Source organism: Sminthopsis crassicaudata, chromosome 4, assembly GCF_048593235.1.
Source record: "Sminthopsis crassicaudata isolate SCR6 chromosome 4, ASM4859323v1, whole genome shotgun sequence".
Lineage (NCBI taxonomy): Eukaryota > Metazoa > Chordata > Mammalia > Dasyuromorphia > Dasyuridae > Sminthopsis > Sminthopsis crassicaudata.
Genome location: NC_133620.1, coordinates 356106867 through 356123320, shown reverse-complemented (window position 1 = coordinate 356123320; position 16454 = coordinate 356106867). Strand labels below are relative to the sequence as shown.

The following is a 16454-nucleotide window of genomic DNA, read 5'->3' as shown; positions in this document are numbered from 1 at the left end:
TGGGAGAACCCAGGGATCTTAGTAGTGTAGTGACAGAGCAGATGGCAGTATATATCTTTAGCATCATTGCCATTGATAAAAATCATATTAGTGCCAAAGACTTTGATGTGGAAACCTTTCTTTGGAGGCCTTTAATAGCTGTGGTTGCCAAGTAGGCAGGGGCTGGAGTACTTGCAGTTGCCAGGTCTGTTCTTCATGAAGTGCCTTGTTTATGAGGGGGGATGCCACTGCTATCCCCAGGACTCTTGGGTACAGCACTCTAGGCTGCCTTCAAGGAAAAGTACTAATTGAGGTAGTAGATGGTTATCTCCCTGGATAATAGCTTCTGGGCAAGAAGGGTATTACTAGATCTCATTGGTAATTGAAAGACATTCCTCAGTGGAGAAAACAACCAAATTCTTATGGGTGGCAGACCACTGTAATTGGAATATTCCACAGCTATCTTAACTATAAGATATTGACTAATCTTTTGAAATCTGGTATTTTTGTTTAAAATTTAGAGAGCTACTTCAAGAAAATTCGTATTAATCACAAATTAAAGTCTGAAAGTGGCACTTTAGTTGACTTGTCACTATAATGGGAAAGCCTTGTAACAGTAAAAAGATTAAAAATTTCCAAAAGGCCCCTCTACTTACCCTATTCCCATCATTTAACCAAAACACAGTTGTAAAAATTACTAATTATTACTTTAATATATGACTGAAATAAACTTCAAAGAATTTCTTTTTTTTTTTTTAATTTAGAAAAAATTTTCCTTATTTGCAAGAATAAGAGAAATGAGAATTGGTGCAATAGAAATCTTTGTACAAGTTTCAGAAATAAAGTAAAACTATAAATTGATCAATAGGATAAACACTCATCTAGGGACCAGAAGATGGGAATCTCCTCTCAGTCCTGTGGTTAACTAGCTGAGTACCTTGAATTGTTTATAAAACAATGTGTTGATGAGATAGTCCCTGATATCCTTCTACCTCTTAAATTCTATGATTTTACACTTTAGCTTGAACAATTTAGTTCTTATTTCATTGTAATCTCTACTTTGATCTAAAACATGATAGTTAGAACTCTGAAGTTGGGGTTTAAATTGCACTTCAGACACCAACTTGCTAGGTTATACCCTGGCCAAGTCACTTAACTTTTCTCATACTAACTTCTCATATATAAAATGAAGGTTAAAGTACTACTGACCTCACAGGGTAGACATAAGGTTCAAATGAATCCATATTTGTAAGAAGCTTTACAGAACTTAGAGTCCTCTAAAGGCAAACTAATGGTATTTCTGGGATCTGAGTTGGAAAGGACCTCAGGTCTAATCCCACAAGTGAGCTGGAATCCACTCTATAACATCTCTAGCAGTAGATAATGGAGGTGTTCCTTGAAAATAGGGGAGCCTACTTCCTCTTAATCAGGTCATCGTACATTTGGACTGCCCAAAATGTTGGGAAGTTTTTCCTTCTCATGACCTGATTTTTGCATTTCTGCAGTATCTTCACATTGCTTCTAATTCTGCCTCTCAGAGCCAAGCAGAATAAATCCTAATGTCATTCTACATGACAACCCATCATCTATTAAAAGACAAAATTTTTTTGTCTTCCCTCCTTCTTATTTTAAAGTAAAATATCTCCAATTCTTTAATTGATTGTTATATAACATGGTTTCAGTTTACCACTTTGGTTCCAGTCATTTAGAAATCCAATTATGGGGAGCAAGGGCACTGTACAATAAGCATTTATTAAGTGTTTATTGTTAAGGACTGTGCTAAGTACTTTATAAAGATCTCTTTTGATCTTCACAACTACTTTTTGAGGTAGGTGCTTTTATAGTTGAGAAAACTGAAGAAGACATGGTAAGTGACTTGCCCAGGATCATACAGTGTGTGATACTACTTTTGAATTTGGGTCTTCTTGACTTCAGGCCCAGTGCTCTTATCTACTGTACTACCTAGCTGCCATTGTAAACAAGCATTTGATAAATCCCTATTATCTACCAAGCACTGAGGATACAAAAATAAAAATGAAACTACCCTCAACATTCTGTTGGGAGGCAACTTGTACATAAGTATGTACAAAGCAATTAGAACTTAAGAGGTAGAAGGATATCAGGGACTATCTCATCAACACATTGTTTTATAAACAATTCAAGGTACTCAGCTAGTTAACCACAGGACTGAGAGGAGATTCCCATCTTCTGGTCCCTAGATGAGTGTTCATCCTATTGATCAATTTATAGTTTTACTTTATTTCTGAAACTTGTACAAAGATGGCAGTGAGGTAGAGGGGAAAGGTTCTTTAGAGAGAGAGAGAAATGAGAATGGAGTGCATTTCTAACCAATTAAGTGCCTGTCTTGAGGAATGGCAAGACCACCAAGTTGGCTAGACCCTTGAACTTGTGAAAGATTGCATGGGTGTGGGTGTGTGTGTGTGTGTGTGTGTGTGTGTATGCAGTTCAGGTTGTGGAGGGCTTTAAAGTTTATTGACTAGGGCAGGGATAAGAGAGAGGTGCAATTGCTTTGGCATATGGATGGAGGAAGAATTAAAGAAAGAAGAGAATAATCCAGAGGCTATTTCAGAGGTCTACAAGAAAAGTGACGAAGGCCTGAGTGAGAAGGGAGAGAGGGGTCTGAGTACATGTGTGGGATGAGAGAGGATGAAGGAGATTGCAAACCTGGGTGACTATGTGGGTGGGGTACCTATCTCTGCATGGAAATGGGAAAGTTAGGAAGAAAAATGGATTTGCAGAGAAAGATGGTGAGTTGTATTTATATCAGCCACTTCTCTCAGTGTCCTGAGGTATAATTCAGCCAGGCTTGTTGACTTGCCACTTGTCATAGTAACTAAGTGTTCTCTTCTCATCATTTGAGTTTCAACTCTATTATAATCATTTTGCGCACTCCCCTCCCAATTCCTAGTGGTCTTGATGGAGGAAAAAATATAATGGAATAATTTTGAATTCTCTGTTGTCTCTGATCACAATTCCATCCTTATCCTTGACCTCTCAGAAACATTTGACGTTATCATCGGCATCCTTCAATCTGGGTTTTTGTTACAAGGCTTTCTCTTGGTTTATCTACTTATCTGACCCATCCTTCTCAGTCTTATCCATTTACCTACTCTTAACTGTAGCTGTAGGTTCCAACCTGGAGTGTTATTAGATTCCAGGAATTCAATTATCACCTCTATGAAGAAGACTTCCAGTTCTAGATATCCAGCTTCAATCTCTCTCCTGAGCTCGTCTTCTATCACCAACTGTTTGACATTTCAGACTATTTATCCCACAAACATTTGTGCCTATATAAACAGAAGTTTACTCCTGAGGGATTCAGATCCCTCTTTGTTTTAGAAGTTAACCAACCTATACTTTCTCTGAACTTTTCCATGTCTGTTTTCCCCTCATTAAGAACATACACCGAACTTTACCTAGTTTTCCTTCTAGTCTTTTGAAGTCACTAAATTAAAATAATTAGTCCTTCCCCAATCTGCCTTTTATTCTTCAGTCAGATCTAGAAAGCAGTTAAACAGTTCCCCTTATTGCTTCTCTATACCTTCTGAGGGGTAAAATTATCAACAAGGCAAAAACTTATCAACTTATCTATTTTTAACAGGAAAAAAAAAAAAAAAAGCTATAGCACATGTCTAAGTAGTTTAAGTTGCCCAGCCACAGTTTTGTGATCTGCTTTCTGAATTTATCTTCCATTTTCTCTTTCTGCCTTGAAGGTGCAAGTATGATTCCACCAACTGACAGCTCCTATTTCTTTCACTCAATCATTATCCCCAATTTCTCAATCCTATTTCCACTTGGGTTCTTAGAGTTCAACAAAGGAGAATAATTTTTATGAAGTCTTATGGTGCTGTAGTAGAATAGAGCTCTGAGTCACATCTTATATATAGGATGATGAGGAAGGAAGAGAATAAGCATTTATGTAGTACCTCCTTCATGTCAGGCATTGTGATCTTCACAACAGATCTGGGATGTAGATGCTGCTATTGCCTTTATTTTATAGTTGAAAAAACTGAGGCAACCAGCAAGTTAAGCAACTTGTTCAGGGTCACACAACTGCTGAATATCTGATACTGGATTTGATTGAATCAGGGCTTTCAAACTCTAGGCTCAATGCTCTAGCTAGTAGTACCCTACTAGTTGCTTTTAGAACTAGCTTTCTGGTAGGTGTCTCATGCTTCAAGTCTCTCCCTACTATGATCATCATCCACTCACCTGCCAAAGTGATTTCCCCAAAGAGCAGGTCTGTATTTGTTACCTGTCCCATCCTCGCTTCCCCAGAGCAGGTCTGTATTTGTTACCTGTCCCATCCTCGCTTCCCCTCAGTAAATTTCTGTGGCTCCCTCTCACATGTAGGATGAAACATAAAATCCTTTGTCTTTGTCCTTAAGGTTTTTCACAACCTGAGCCCTTCCTCCTTTTTTTAGTCTTATACTTTACTCCCCTCCACATTCTCTAAAACCTGGTGATAGGGGCCATCTTGATATTCTTTGCACAAAACATTCCATCTCTAACGTTGGTAATGGCTGTCCCCCATGTCTGGAAGGCCATTTCCTTATCTCTACCTTTTTGCTTTCCTAGCTTTCTTCAAACTCAACTTGAATGCCATCTTTTACAGGAGACCTTTCCCAGTCCTATTAGTGTCTTTCTTTCAAAATCTTTGTTATCTCCTCTTTTATGTTATGTTAATTTTTTATGTTAATATTTCATATCTACTTTATTCCTGTCATTATGTGACCACAAGGATTCTTATTGTTCCTCCTATGAATTTCTCAGTCTCTTTAATATTATTCTTAGGGTGCATCTTTTACTTTCATAGTATCTAAAGGTTTTACATGAATATTTTTCTCTCTTCATCTCTCCTTCCTCCACTCCTGCACACCCTCCATTGTTCTTTTCTTCCTCAATTCCTAGAATTATTGATTCTGTTGCTGGTACCATTCTAAACTCTGAAAAGTGAATTTTCACATTATCTTCTCAGATTATCTCAAATAATGCCTATTTATTCTTTAATATACTATTAGGAGACTTTTACCAGATTGCCTCTAAGGAGAGAAAAATCTAAAGAAATCCAGCTTCCAAACACTTCACACCTCCTGCTTTCCTCATTCCCCTTTAGTCCTTTCTCTCCCTCCAGATGCCCATAGTGTGGTAGACATTGCTTTACTTGTTGCTTTTGTTTGTTGTTTTGTGTCTTTCCCCAAATCCCCAAGATCATATAAATTCATTAGAGCCAAAAATCAAGATACTTCCTTGTGCTATTGATGGTGCTTTACATAGACCATATTGACTAAGAGTATAAGAGCAAAAAGGAAGAATAGAGCTAGAGCCCCTTAAATTTTAAGAAGAACCTGAGATCCAAGAGATAACAAACCTGGACATGGCCCCTTCCTTCTCAGTCGAGTGCTCTTTCACTTAAGTCATTCTCCTTCATAACTTTAGACTCTCAAAGAATATTAACAGTTGCTAGATTCTACTATTGCATTACAAAAGGTGACTGAAAATTTGTGAAACTCTAACTTTGCTTATTCACCATGGCCATATGATATAAAGCCCCACATTTGGTAGATGAGGCTAACAAGTCCAGAGAAACCTGGTGACCTGGCTGGGGCCTGGCTAGAATAGCAGACAGCTTCTTTTCATTAGATCATATTAGCACTGATGTTTGGTCTGAGGCTACCAGTATGTTTTTCTTAAATTTCCACCTTAGACTATTAACTCTTTTACCCAAAGAATTATATACTTCAAAGGTAATTTCAATATAGTTTTCTACTACCCATTTTAAAGTGCTTTAAGTATTTTCACCTGTATCATCTAATTTCACCACATAATAATTCATATAAATCATTTATTGTCTACTATGTACTAAACACTCTGCTAAGTGCTAGAATACCAAAAAGGAAAAAAGTCTGGGTGTTTCCAAGCTAATGGATAAGTAAAAACAAGTTGTAATCTTACTTGGGAAAACTAAGATACAAATATTGAATGACATCCAAAATCACATATCAGTGATAGAAAGGAAATTCAAATCTAGATTTTCTGATTATCAGAGTGAAAGCAAAACTTTTTGTCTCTAGACTTTTGTAATTTCCAGTTATCAGAGCATATGTTCCTTTTGATAATGGGTCATAAATGATGTTTAAATATTTGACTTAGAATATATTTACTGTACTTATGGTGTTAGTTTAGCTGAATGTCAAGCAATACAGCAGGGCCAGTATTATTCTGAACTTGAAGATAGGGAGAGAAAACGCAATTTATTCTCTGTGGTTCTATAAAATATAACCCAATTCAATGTAAACATTGAGAACAGTGAAAATATATTAGTACTATTATATACATTCATCTTTATGATGAGAATTTTTTTTTAAGTTAACTTAATCTCCTTTTTTCTCTTTTCCCTCTCCCTTTCCAGTGGGGCCAAGGAGCTCAAACAATCATTATCTTACTGTAGAGAATGATTAGAGCTAAAGGCTAAGGATGGGAAAAATATCCTATATTCATTAATTTGTTGATTGTAGGGGTGTATTTGTGGAGCGGGGGTGTTAATAAATAAATATTTGTGTGGATGGGTAAGTGAATGGGGATACCCAAGTCTGTCTACTCAGTCCTTTGAGTAGGGAGCTAGAGCAAGGCCACAATAGTATATTTGCTTAGAAGGAGAAAGGAATTGAAAATATAAAATAGGCCACATTATGAAGTCAAAAAGCCTTTGTGGGCTTCAACCCTTAAATGAGAGGATCTATAGGGATGGAGATCCTGAGCTTATTAGAAGAACCTAACTTGTAGGATTCAATGTTGACTAATCAGAATATCATTTTTCTTATTTTATATATGAAGAAATAAAGGGGTCAAGAGAAGGCTCTTAAGAATGTTTTTTTTTTCTTTTTTATTCTAAACTTAATCATCAACAAATAAAAACTTAAGAATATAGAAAGTTATATGTAAGGTCAGGAATTTTGTCCCATACAGGTTTTTTAAATGAATAATAAATTTAACAAGGTAATAACATAATTGCCTTATTCGTGTCCCCTTCTGAACTTTTTCCTATTTTTCTAAAAATCTTCTCTTTCCTTTCCTGTATCATTTTTTTCTCCCTACTATGGGGCCTCTTTAAAGAAAGTTATGAGGGGCAAAAAGATCTTCATTACTTAACTTCTGGAGAAGAGAGGGGCAAGAAACAGAGCCCCAAAAAGTGGCAATAGGGATGACACACGAGTAAGTGGAGACTTTTGGATCCAGGGGGCCTGGAAGAGATAGTTGGCTCCCAAGGCCTTGTGGTCTGCTTATGGGCATTATCTCTATTTATGCTTACTCTTACAAACCAGGCTCATGAAAGGAAGCATTTCTGCTTGGACTGCAGTTTTACATTCATTTGAGAGGTGATGCTTTCCCACCACATTTTAAAATGGGGAGTAGATTCTAGAGAAGTTAATCAGCTTCCCAACTCCTACTGAGAAGGAGCTTCACATTATGTCTTTATATCATTTGATGTATTCTGGGCACCTCATATTCAGAAACATATTTCAAAGTCATTTCTAATTATTGGAAATGCTGCTTCCTTTTATTATACATAGTCAAATTGATGGTAAATTAGCAAATTCCTTTTCAATTATTACCTAGGACTACAATTTAGAATTGAGACTACTCATATATGGACTCTTAGATCCTGACTCAATCCCTGATGGGGCAGTGTTGTATAGTGGGTAGAGAAGACAGCCATGGAGATCTGTGTTCAGATTCTACCCCAAACTTAGTAATTGTGACAAGTCACTTAAACTTTCTGAGCCTGTTTTTTCAACTGTAAAATAAGTATTTTTCAACTTGATAGAATTGTTTTGAGGGTCTACTGAGAAAATCCTCCCAAAGGGGTCATCATCCATTTCCCAGCCCCTTTGTGTAGGTGTGTACCTGATGTCTGTTCTATTCACTCTTCTACCTGTGTACCTCTGTCAGTAATCTCATTGGCTCACATGAGTTCAATTATCATCTCTGTGCAGACTACACAGCTTGGTGCAGTGGAGAAAGTGCTGGATGTGGAGTTAGAACCTGCGTTCAAATCCTGGCTCTGCTACTTATTCCCTGTGTGACCTTGAACAAATCCCTTAATCTCTCTGAGCCTCAGTTGCCTCATCTTAAAATGAGGGAGTTGGACTAGATGACCTTGAAGGTAAGGTCCCTTCCACCTCTAAATCTGCTTTTCTTTTGACTCCTAGCCTTCATTTCTCTCCTATACTCTAATCCCACATCATCAATTTCCTGTTATTTGTTTCTACTTATATGTTGCATAGGCAGTTCAGACTCAGCATTCACCAAATTCATTCTCTCTCCACCCTTTTTGCTAATTTCCCTTTTTTTGTCTGGGTTGAGACGTAATTTATTCACTGAGGTCTGCAACGTTGGGATTAGCCTCAACTGTTGACTCCCTCATCTCCCAGATCCAGTCAGTTGCCAAGTGTTTTTGATTCTTCTCTGTAAAATCTTTTGCTTCTGTATCCTTTTCTCCACTCACACTACAGCCACCCTCGTTTCATCACTTCTGTCCTGGACAGTTACACAGCTTTTTGTTTGTTCCAGCCCTTCTCTAATCTAGTTACAACTCTGGAACTTCGGTTCTGATCATATAACTGGCTCAGGAAGCTTCAGTGGCGCTCAGTTAACTCCAACATATTAAAGTACAAACTCCCCTGTTTAGAATTTAAAGCCAATCACTGTCTGGCTTCAATTTGCCTTTCCAGACTAATGTCGAATTACTCCTCTTTACACACTCTGCAAACCATCCATGATAGATAGCATTTTGTCACCCATAGGCTCTATCTCCCAAATTAGAATGACCTCCCTCCTCATCTTTATTTCTTGAAATCCCAGGCTCTCTTCAGAATTCAGCTCTTTTACTACTACCTATATTAGGTCCCCTGAATTGTTAGTGCTTTCCTCTCCTCTGTCCCTGTCATTAAAATAATTTTGTGTTTCATTTATATATATTCTGTTATCTACTTACCTATTCTCATATTGTTATCTTTTAGCAGAACATAAATTCATTGAGGTCAGGAACTATTGTTTGTTCTTCTGCTTATAACCCCAGCACCTAGTTTGGCACATAGTAGGTTCTGCTTAAATATTTACTGATTTGGATTGCATTTTTTTATTTCAATTTTACTTTATTTTCCATTCCAAAATCTATTTCTCTCATTTCCCTACCACTACCACTACTATAACCCAATTGGAAAAACAAGAAAAATAAAGCCTTTTATAAATACGTACAGTCAAGTAAAACAAATTCCCACATTAACCATGTCCAAAAAAAATAAGCTTCAGTCTGCATTCTTAGGGAGTTCATTAATAGCTTGCCCAGTTTCTTTTTCTAAAATGGGACTATTTAATTTATTTCCTCCTGTTTAATTTGGGCAATCTATATTTTTGTAAGTATTCATCCCTTTCATTTAAATTATCAGATTTAGTGGCATATAGCTGGGCAAAAGAGCTCCTAATTATTGCTTTAATTTCCTCTTCATTAAGTTCACCCTTTTTATTTTTGATACTGGTAATTTGATTTTCTTTCCTTTTTCTAATCAAATTAACTAATTTAACTATTTTGTTGATTTTTTTATAAAACCAACTCTTTAGTTTTATTAGTTCAGTAATTTTCTTTGTTTTATTTATCTTTTATTTTCAGAATTTCAAATTTAATATTTAATTGGTGATTTTTAATTTGTTCTAGCTTTTTTAGTTGTATGCCCAATTCATTGATTTTTTTCTTTCTCTATTTTACTCATATAAGCATCTAGAGATGTAAAATTTCTCCTATAAACTGCTTTGACTATATCCCATAAATTTTATTATGTTGTCTCATTATTGTCATTTTCTTGGATGAAATTATTTCTGTGGTTTGTTGTTTCACACACTCATTAGATTATTTAGTTTCCAATTAATTTTTTGGTCTGTTTTTCCACATTCTTTTATTACATGTAGGTTTTATTGCATCATGATCTGAAAAAGATGCATTTATTATTCCTGCCTCATTTGATTGTGAGATTTTTATGCCCTAATACATGATCAATTTTTGTGTGGGTTCTATGTAGCACTGAGAAAAAAATATATTCTTTTCTGTCCCCATTCAATTCTCTCCAAAGGTCTATCATACCTAACTTTCCTTAACTTTTTTCTTCTTTATTTTGTGGTTCAATTTATCTACTTCTGACAAAGGGAGGGTGAGATTCCCCTCTAGTATAATTTTACTGTTTTATTTCTTCTCACAAATCATTATTACTAACTTCTCTAGGAATTTGGATGTTATCCATTGATGCATGTTTAGTATCAATGTAACTTAGATCAAGATTGCTACCCTTGTTTTTTGTTTGTTTGTTTTTGGGAGGCTTATTTTTGTTTATCTGTGGCAATTGGGGTTAAGTGACTTGCCCAGGGTCACATGGTTAGGAAGTATGAAGTGGCTGAGACCAGATTTGAACTCAGGCTCTCCTGACTTCAGGGCTGGTGCTCTATCTACTGCGCCACCTACCTACCCCTACTCTTGCTTTTTTTTTTACTTTAGCCAAAGCATAATGGATTCTGCTCCAGCCTTTTGCCTTTATTTTTATGCATCTCTCTGCTTCAAATGTTTCTTGTAAATAACATAATGTAAAGTTCTGATTTGTAATCAGCTCCGCTATCTGGTTCCATTTTATGGGAGAGTTCATCCCGTTCACAGTCATAGTTAAAATTACTAACTGTATTTTCCACTAAACTTTTTCCCAGTTGATACTTTTCTCTCTCCTTTTCCCCTTTTCCTCCTCATCAGTGTTTTCTGATCACCACCTCCTTTTTTTCAGCCCTTCTCCTTTTTCCTATCTCTTTTTCCTTTTACTTTTGCCCTCTCTTCTATTACCCTCCTCCTTTCAGTCTACATTCTTGAGTTCCTCACTTTCCTGGAAGTGGGCAGCATGTCCTATCATGAGTCTTGGGAATTGTGACTGCTTCCATTGTCCAAAGTTCTTTGAAAGTTGCTTATCTTTACAATATTGTTGTTACTATATAAAACATTCTTTTGGTTTTGCTTGTCTCACTTTGTATCAGTTTGTTAAAGTCTTTTCATATTTCTTTGGAAACCATCATCTGAAATCATTTCTTACACAATAGTATTTCCATCACATTCAAATGTTATAACTTGTTTAACCATTCCCCGATAGATGAACACACACACCCTCACACACCCATTGTATTAAAGCTGTTATAGTACTGTGTAAGAGTGAGCTATTATCATTTTGGGGGAAGGAGAAGATTCATTTAGAAGCAAATTATAGAGAAATGAAACCTAAATGAATATTTATAATTTTAATCAGTTCCTTATTTTTGCCAGTGTAAAATAAGAGCTCTTGATGACTTGACACAATACACTCTTCAAAGGATATAATTGCTGCTATGGCATTAATTTTAAAATACTAGAGATTTTATTTCAGCACAAATACTGCATTTGAATAGTGACATCCCATTTTAGTTGAAGATTATTTTCATTGAAATTTAGAATGTTTGGAATAGTTTTACCAAAGAATATCACTCCACAAATATTCTAGTGAAACTGACTTACATAATGCCCCCCCAGATTTAGTAAGGTCTTTCCTTTGTTGCCATGCCTTTATACTGTCTCCCATGTCTATTATACGCTGCCCTCTCATATTTTATCTGTTGGAAATCCTTCCATTATTTAAAGCTCAGGTGTCACTACCTCTTCTATGAAATGGTCTCACATTGCAATCAGAAATCGTGCGTTCAGAACCCAACTCTGATGTTTATTTTCTGAATGATCTTGGGGAAATCAATTAACATATATGGGTCACAGTATCCTTGTCAATAAAATGAAGAGGTTGGACTAGATGGCCTCGGATCTTATGAAGCATTGGATGATTTCTCAGACTCCTCTCATTACTCCTAGGTAATCTCTCTCTTTCTTGCTTCCAAGTTGTCTTAGCACTTTGTATATATCTTCCTCAAGTACTCTGCATGTTGTTATTTAGTCCTTTTCAGTCATATCTGAAAACTTTGGACTTTCTTGGCAAAGACACTAGAGTGTTTTAATATTTTCTTCTCTAGCTTATTTTGCAGAAGAGAAAACTGAGACAAATAGAATTATGTGACTTGCCCAGGGTCACACAACTACATGTCTGAGGCCAGATTTGAAGTCAAGATGACCCTTCCTGACTTTAGCACACTGGCAACCTAGCTGCATTAATAAGTTAGCATCTTCTGATTTATATTCCTATGTCATCTTCCACACTAGATTGTAAATTCCTTGAGATTAATCATTTTTTTTCCATTTTAATAGCTGTAGTGCCTTGCCTTACAGTTGTAGTCTTACAAATCTTGTGAAACTAAACATTTAAATGTCTTACCACCGTGGAGCAATATAGTGGACATCCTTCGCATTGAGGAACAATTTGTAATATTGCTGACTGACCTTTGGCTTCAAAAGTTATAAATCTTACTGTCATAACAATGACCATCTTATAAAGCATGTATATAAGAAAAGGCCTGAGTCCTAGCCACTTTAAATAATAACCATAATACTAGGACATTTGTAAAATTAAATTATTGAGCCTTATTATCTGCCATGCTATATACCCTCCAGACTTTCAGGCAATTGGATTTTCTTTTATTCGATTTAATGTATGAGCTCTTTGAGAACTGGAATTGTCTTGTTTTTCCCTTTGTATTCCCAGTATTTATACCATAATGCTTGACACATAGTGAGTACTTGAAAATGCTTCTCCATTTTAATTGCATGCCTGTGTAAGCCACTCCTAGATTATATACATGTGTGTGTATCTACACACATCTATACATATATACGTACACATATCTCTTATTCTCACAATAATTTAATTTTTTATATACCATCATCACTTAACATAATTATATTATCTTTTTCTAAAATACCTAAATCTTTCTCCTTTCTCTATGCTTTACTGTCTCTCCATAGCTCTCTCTCATTCCCCATCTCCCTCTTCCCTTTCTTGCTAACACACATACGTCCTTGTTTCTACTTTAATGAGAAGATTCAATCTGTCTGACTTGAGTGCCCTCGTTTTCCATCATCTGTTCATTTTTATGTGTTTTTGTTTTTATATTGAATTTTTATTTTCAGTTCTAAATTCTTTCCCTTCACCTCTTCCTCACTCATCGAGAAGACAAGAATAAGTTTTATACATATGAAGTTAGCCATGATCTGTCCTTTAAAAGCCTCTTTACCCTTTCTTTCCAATGATCAAACTTCTCTCTCTGTATTTACTCCTTACAAAAATAGCCAGAACTCTCCACTAACCTTTTTTTAAAGCTTTCCTTTTTCTTGACTCCTTTCATTCTGATTTCGATTTTCACCAGTCTCTTAAAATTGTTTTCTTCATTCTCCAATGATCTCTTGATTACCACTTTCAAGTGATTTTTTTCTCAGTGATTTTTAAGCTTGAAGCATTTGCCATTGGGATCCCACCTCTTTGAAATTCTCTTTTCTCTCAGTTGCCATAATACTGTTTTCTTCTAGTTGTCTCTTCCTTAGACTTAGTCCTTCTGCTTTTAAATGGTTCCTCTTCTTTATGAATTTACATTATTTTCAGTTTTTCCTGTGGAATTGATTCCCAAATTTTCATTTTTAATCCTAAACTTCAAATCCAAATTTCTAACTGCCTGCTAGGCAAATCTACTACATAAACCTTTTTAGTTCCTCAAACTTAGCATGTCCAAAATTGAACTCATCATTTCCTCCCAAAAAAATTGTCTCTCTCCTCTCTCCATTTCTCTCTTGGATGATAGTATCCTACTGATGCCTCCAAAATTCAGATTTTTATCTCATCACCCATAGACTATTTAGTAGCTTTCTGATAAATATCCCTGCTTCTAATCTCTGTCTCTTGTTCCATTTGAATGTTCTAATAATATTTATCCTCACTCATTCATGTTCAGCTATTATTTACATTCACTTTTAGGTTCACCACATAGGGTTGATTCAAGGTGCAATCCCCACACAGCTACTAAATTAAGTTTTATTTATGCATAAATCTCATCATATCCCCCTGCCCAGAGAATTTGAATACCTTTAGGTTACTTGTAAGGTAAAATTAAACTCATTATCTTGGCATTTAGTACCCATTAGTCTTCTTATGCCTTTCCAACCTTATTTTATATTATTCCCTTTCACATACACTCTATACTTTTGCTAAATTAAATCACTTGCTATTTTCTAGTCTCATTCTAATCCATCTATTTATCTAGTCACTTCAAAGGACAACCTAGGACATTCCATACAAGTGAACAGTAAGTTAGACCTACAATTAAGTAGGAAGAGAAGTGTAAGTTCTTTAGGAAATTTTGAAGCACCTTTAATGACCTTAAGCTTCTCCCCAAAACAAAGGCCATCTTTTTAATATGGAATTTCTACAAATATATATATATTTTTTTCACTGTCTGGAGCACAACAATCTCTGAAGAATTGAAAATAAAAATCACTTTTGAGAGCATGAGGCATAGTAGCAAACTACAACAATATTACCAGGAAGTAATTTAAACAAAGAACAGAAGTTTAGGGAAAAAAATTCAAAAAATGTGTATGAGATAAAGACGAGGGCTTTGGTCATAGGTAAAGAATAACAGATGGATGACCTAAGCATTTCACTAGTATTTTCATAATATCATGAGAAAGAAATGTTTCCAGGACCTAGTATGGACACCCTGACATCCTCTCCTTTCCACTGCCCCCTCACCCAGAGGAGGATTTTTATTGTTGAAAGGAATGTCTATTTAGCATAATATTAATCCATTTGAATCTTTCTCATATGAGTATAGTATGCCCATATGAATTCATTCTCCTCAAAGATTAGCAGATTGTAACCTCCCATGATGTTATCCCTTATTCCCCCAGTTCTGGATGTTCCACATCCTTTTTTTCATCTTTAACACCACTCTCTCCCTTGAGTTTGACCATGTTCTAACCTAAATCATAGTCATGTGTATATATCTCATCCTTATCTCTCCCTTTCATCCAAATTATAAACTTGTTGAGGGCAGATATAAATTTTTCATAAATAATCTCTGCAACTTAAACAAGGTAGGAGTTTAAAATAGTTATTTAATTGAACAATTTTGTGAGTGGATATTGTATTCTGATCCTCATTTTATACAAAATTAATCAAGCTCAGAGAGATATAAAAAATATCTTGACCAAAACCTTAACTGCTGATAATCCAGCCCTGAATCCCATTTAGAATTAGGATTCAAAGGTTAAAACCATTTTCCTATATGCCATGGTGCCTCCTATATCAAAATGACTTTTTGAGTACCATTCTCTTACACAGTAGTCACTTGGGGAGCTCTGAGATGTTATCAAAGAATGGCAGTTTAGGGATGAATAGTTGTAAATTGCCTTTGTTACCTCTGGCATATGGTCTTGAATATCTTCAGTAGTGACCAAGCTTACCTTTTGAGAACAAACTTAGTTTTCGGAAAAAGTAAAAAGTCATTCCAAGCCAACCACAATGAATGAGTGCCTTCTTTTTCTAACTATACCCTGTATTTATTCTCTTAATATTTGCTCTTTGTATATCAATATTTGTATATGCTGTCTCTTTCATAAGATAAACTCTCAAAGAAGGGACTATTTCTTTTTTTGTATTTGCGTCCCTAGCACCTCCTATGGTGCCTGATCCCCTGATTGATACTTAAAAAATACTTGTGAATTGAGTGTTTAATACTCCCAGGATGAGGCCAAAAAACAAGATAGGAGATTCTACCCTTGATTGTCTGGTTTGGATTGGAATTTTTGTTGGTTTATTTTTTAGTCTGGCTAATAAACTGACATTGAGATCATTTTAAAAGATTTATTGTGACAATGTTTTGGACATTGAAATTAATATATACTCCAACTTTGAGGACATTAATCATCTATGTGCATTTAGTTTGGGGGGGGGTGTAGTTTACCTAGAATCAATGATTCTAGGTATAGTAAAAAGTATAATTATCCATCAAATAAATGAACTCTGTAATCATGCTTACTCACCACCCAACCTCACACCAGTTATTTGAAACAGACATATTCTTCAGGTGACAGCAGATTTTCAGTTGCAGTGTGAAGGAAAATCTTCTCAAAGAAAAAGGTGCTGCACCTTCTGAGGAAGCTGCTTCCTTATAATGATTACATGGGCACAGTCACTGTCAGGTGAGAGATTTTCCTTCAGGGATCCAGAGGAAGAGGAGACTTATTAGATAAGATCCTTTGCTCTAAGGAATATTGAGGCAACTTTTTTTCAGAAAAGTATGTTGTTGTCCTAGCTCTCCTGAGAGAGTATGACAGAGATGTTTCCAAGTCTTGCCAGACTAGATGATTGAGTATGGTGATATAGAAATAAAGGGAAATTTGGAGGAAAAATTACTTGTCTAGAAGTTTTAGAACTTAGAAGAAGAAAGAAAATTGA

At 35.6% G+C, this 16454-nt stretch overlaps 1 protein-coding gene across 19 annotated transcripts in view; it reads left to right on the top strand.

Moving 5' to 3' along the window:
• MBTD1 (mbt domain containing 1) overlaps positions 1-16454 on the top strand; it is a 75183-nt gene that overhangs the window by 7962 nt on the left and 50767 nt on the right. For 5 of the 19 annotated variants that reach the window (XM_074261802.1, XM_074261801.1, XM_074261797.1 and 2 more), the window contains one exon: positions 7998-8167. The exons of the other annotated variants lie outside the window; for them this stretch is intronic. In XM_074261802.1, the coding sequence (XP_074117903.1) occupies positions 8156-8167 (12 nt within the window). In that variant the 5' untranslated portion in view covers positions 7998-8155. The remainder of the gene's footprint in view (positions 1-7997; positions 8168-16454) is intronic. 19 annotated transcript variants of the gene reach the window in all.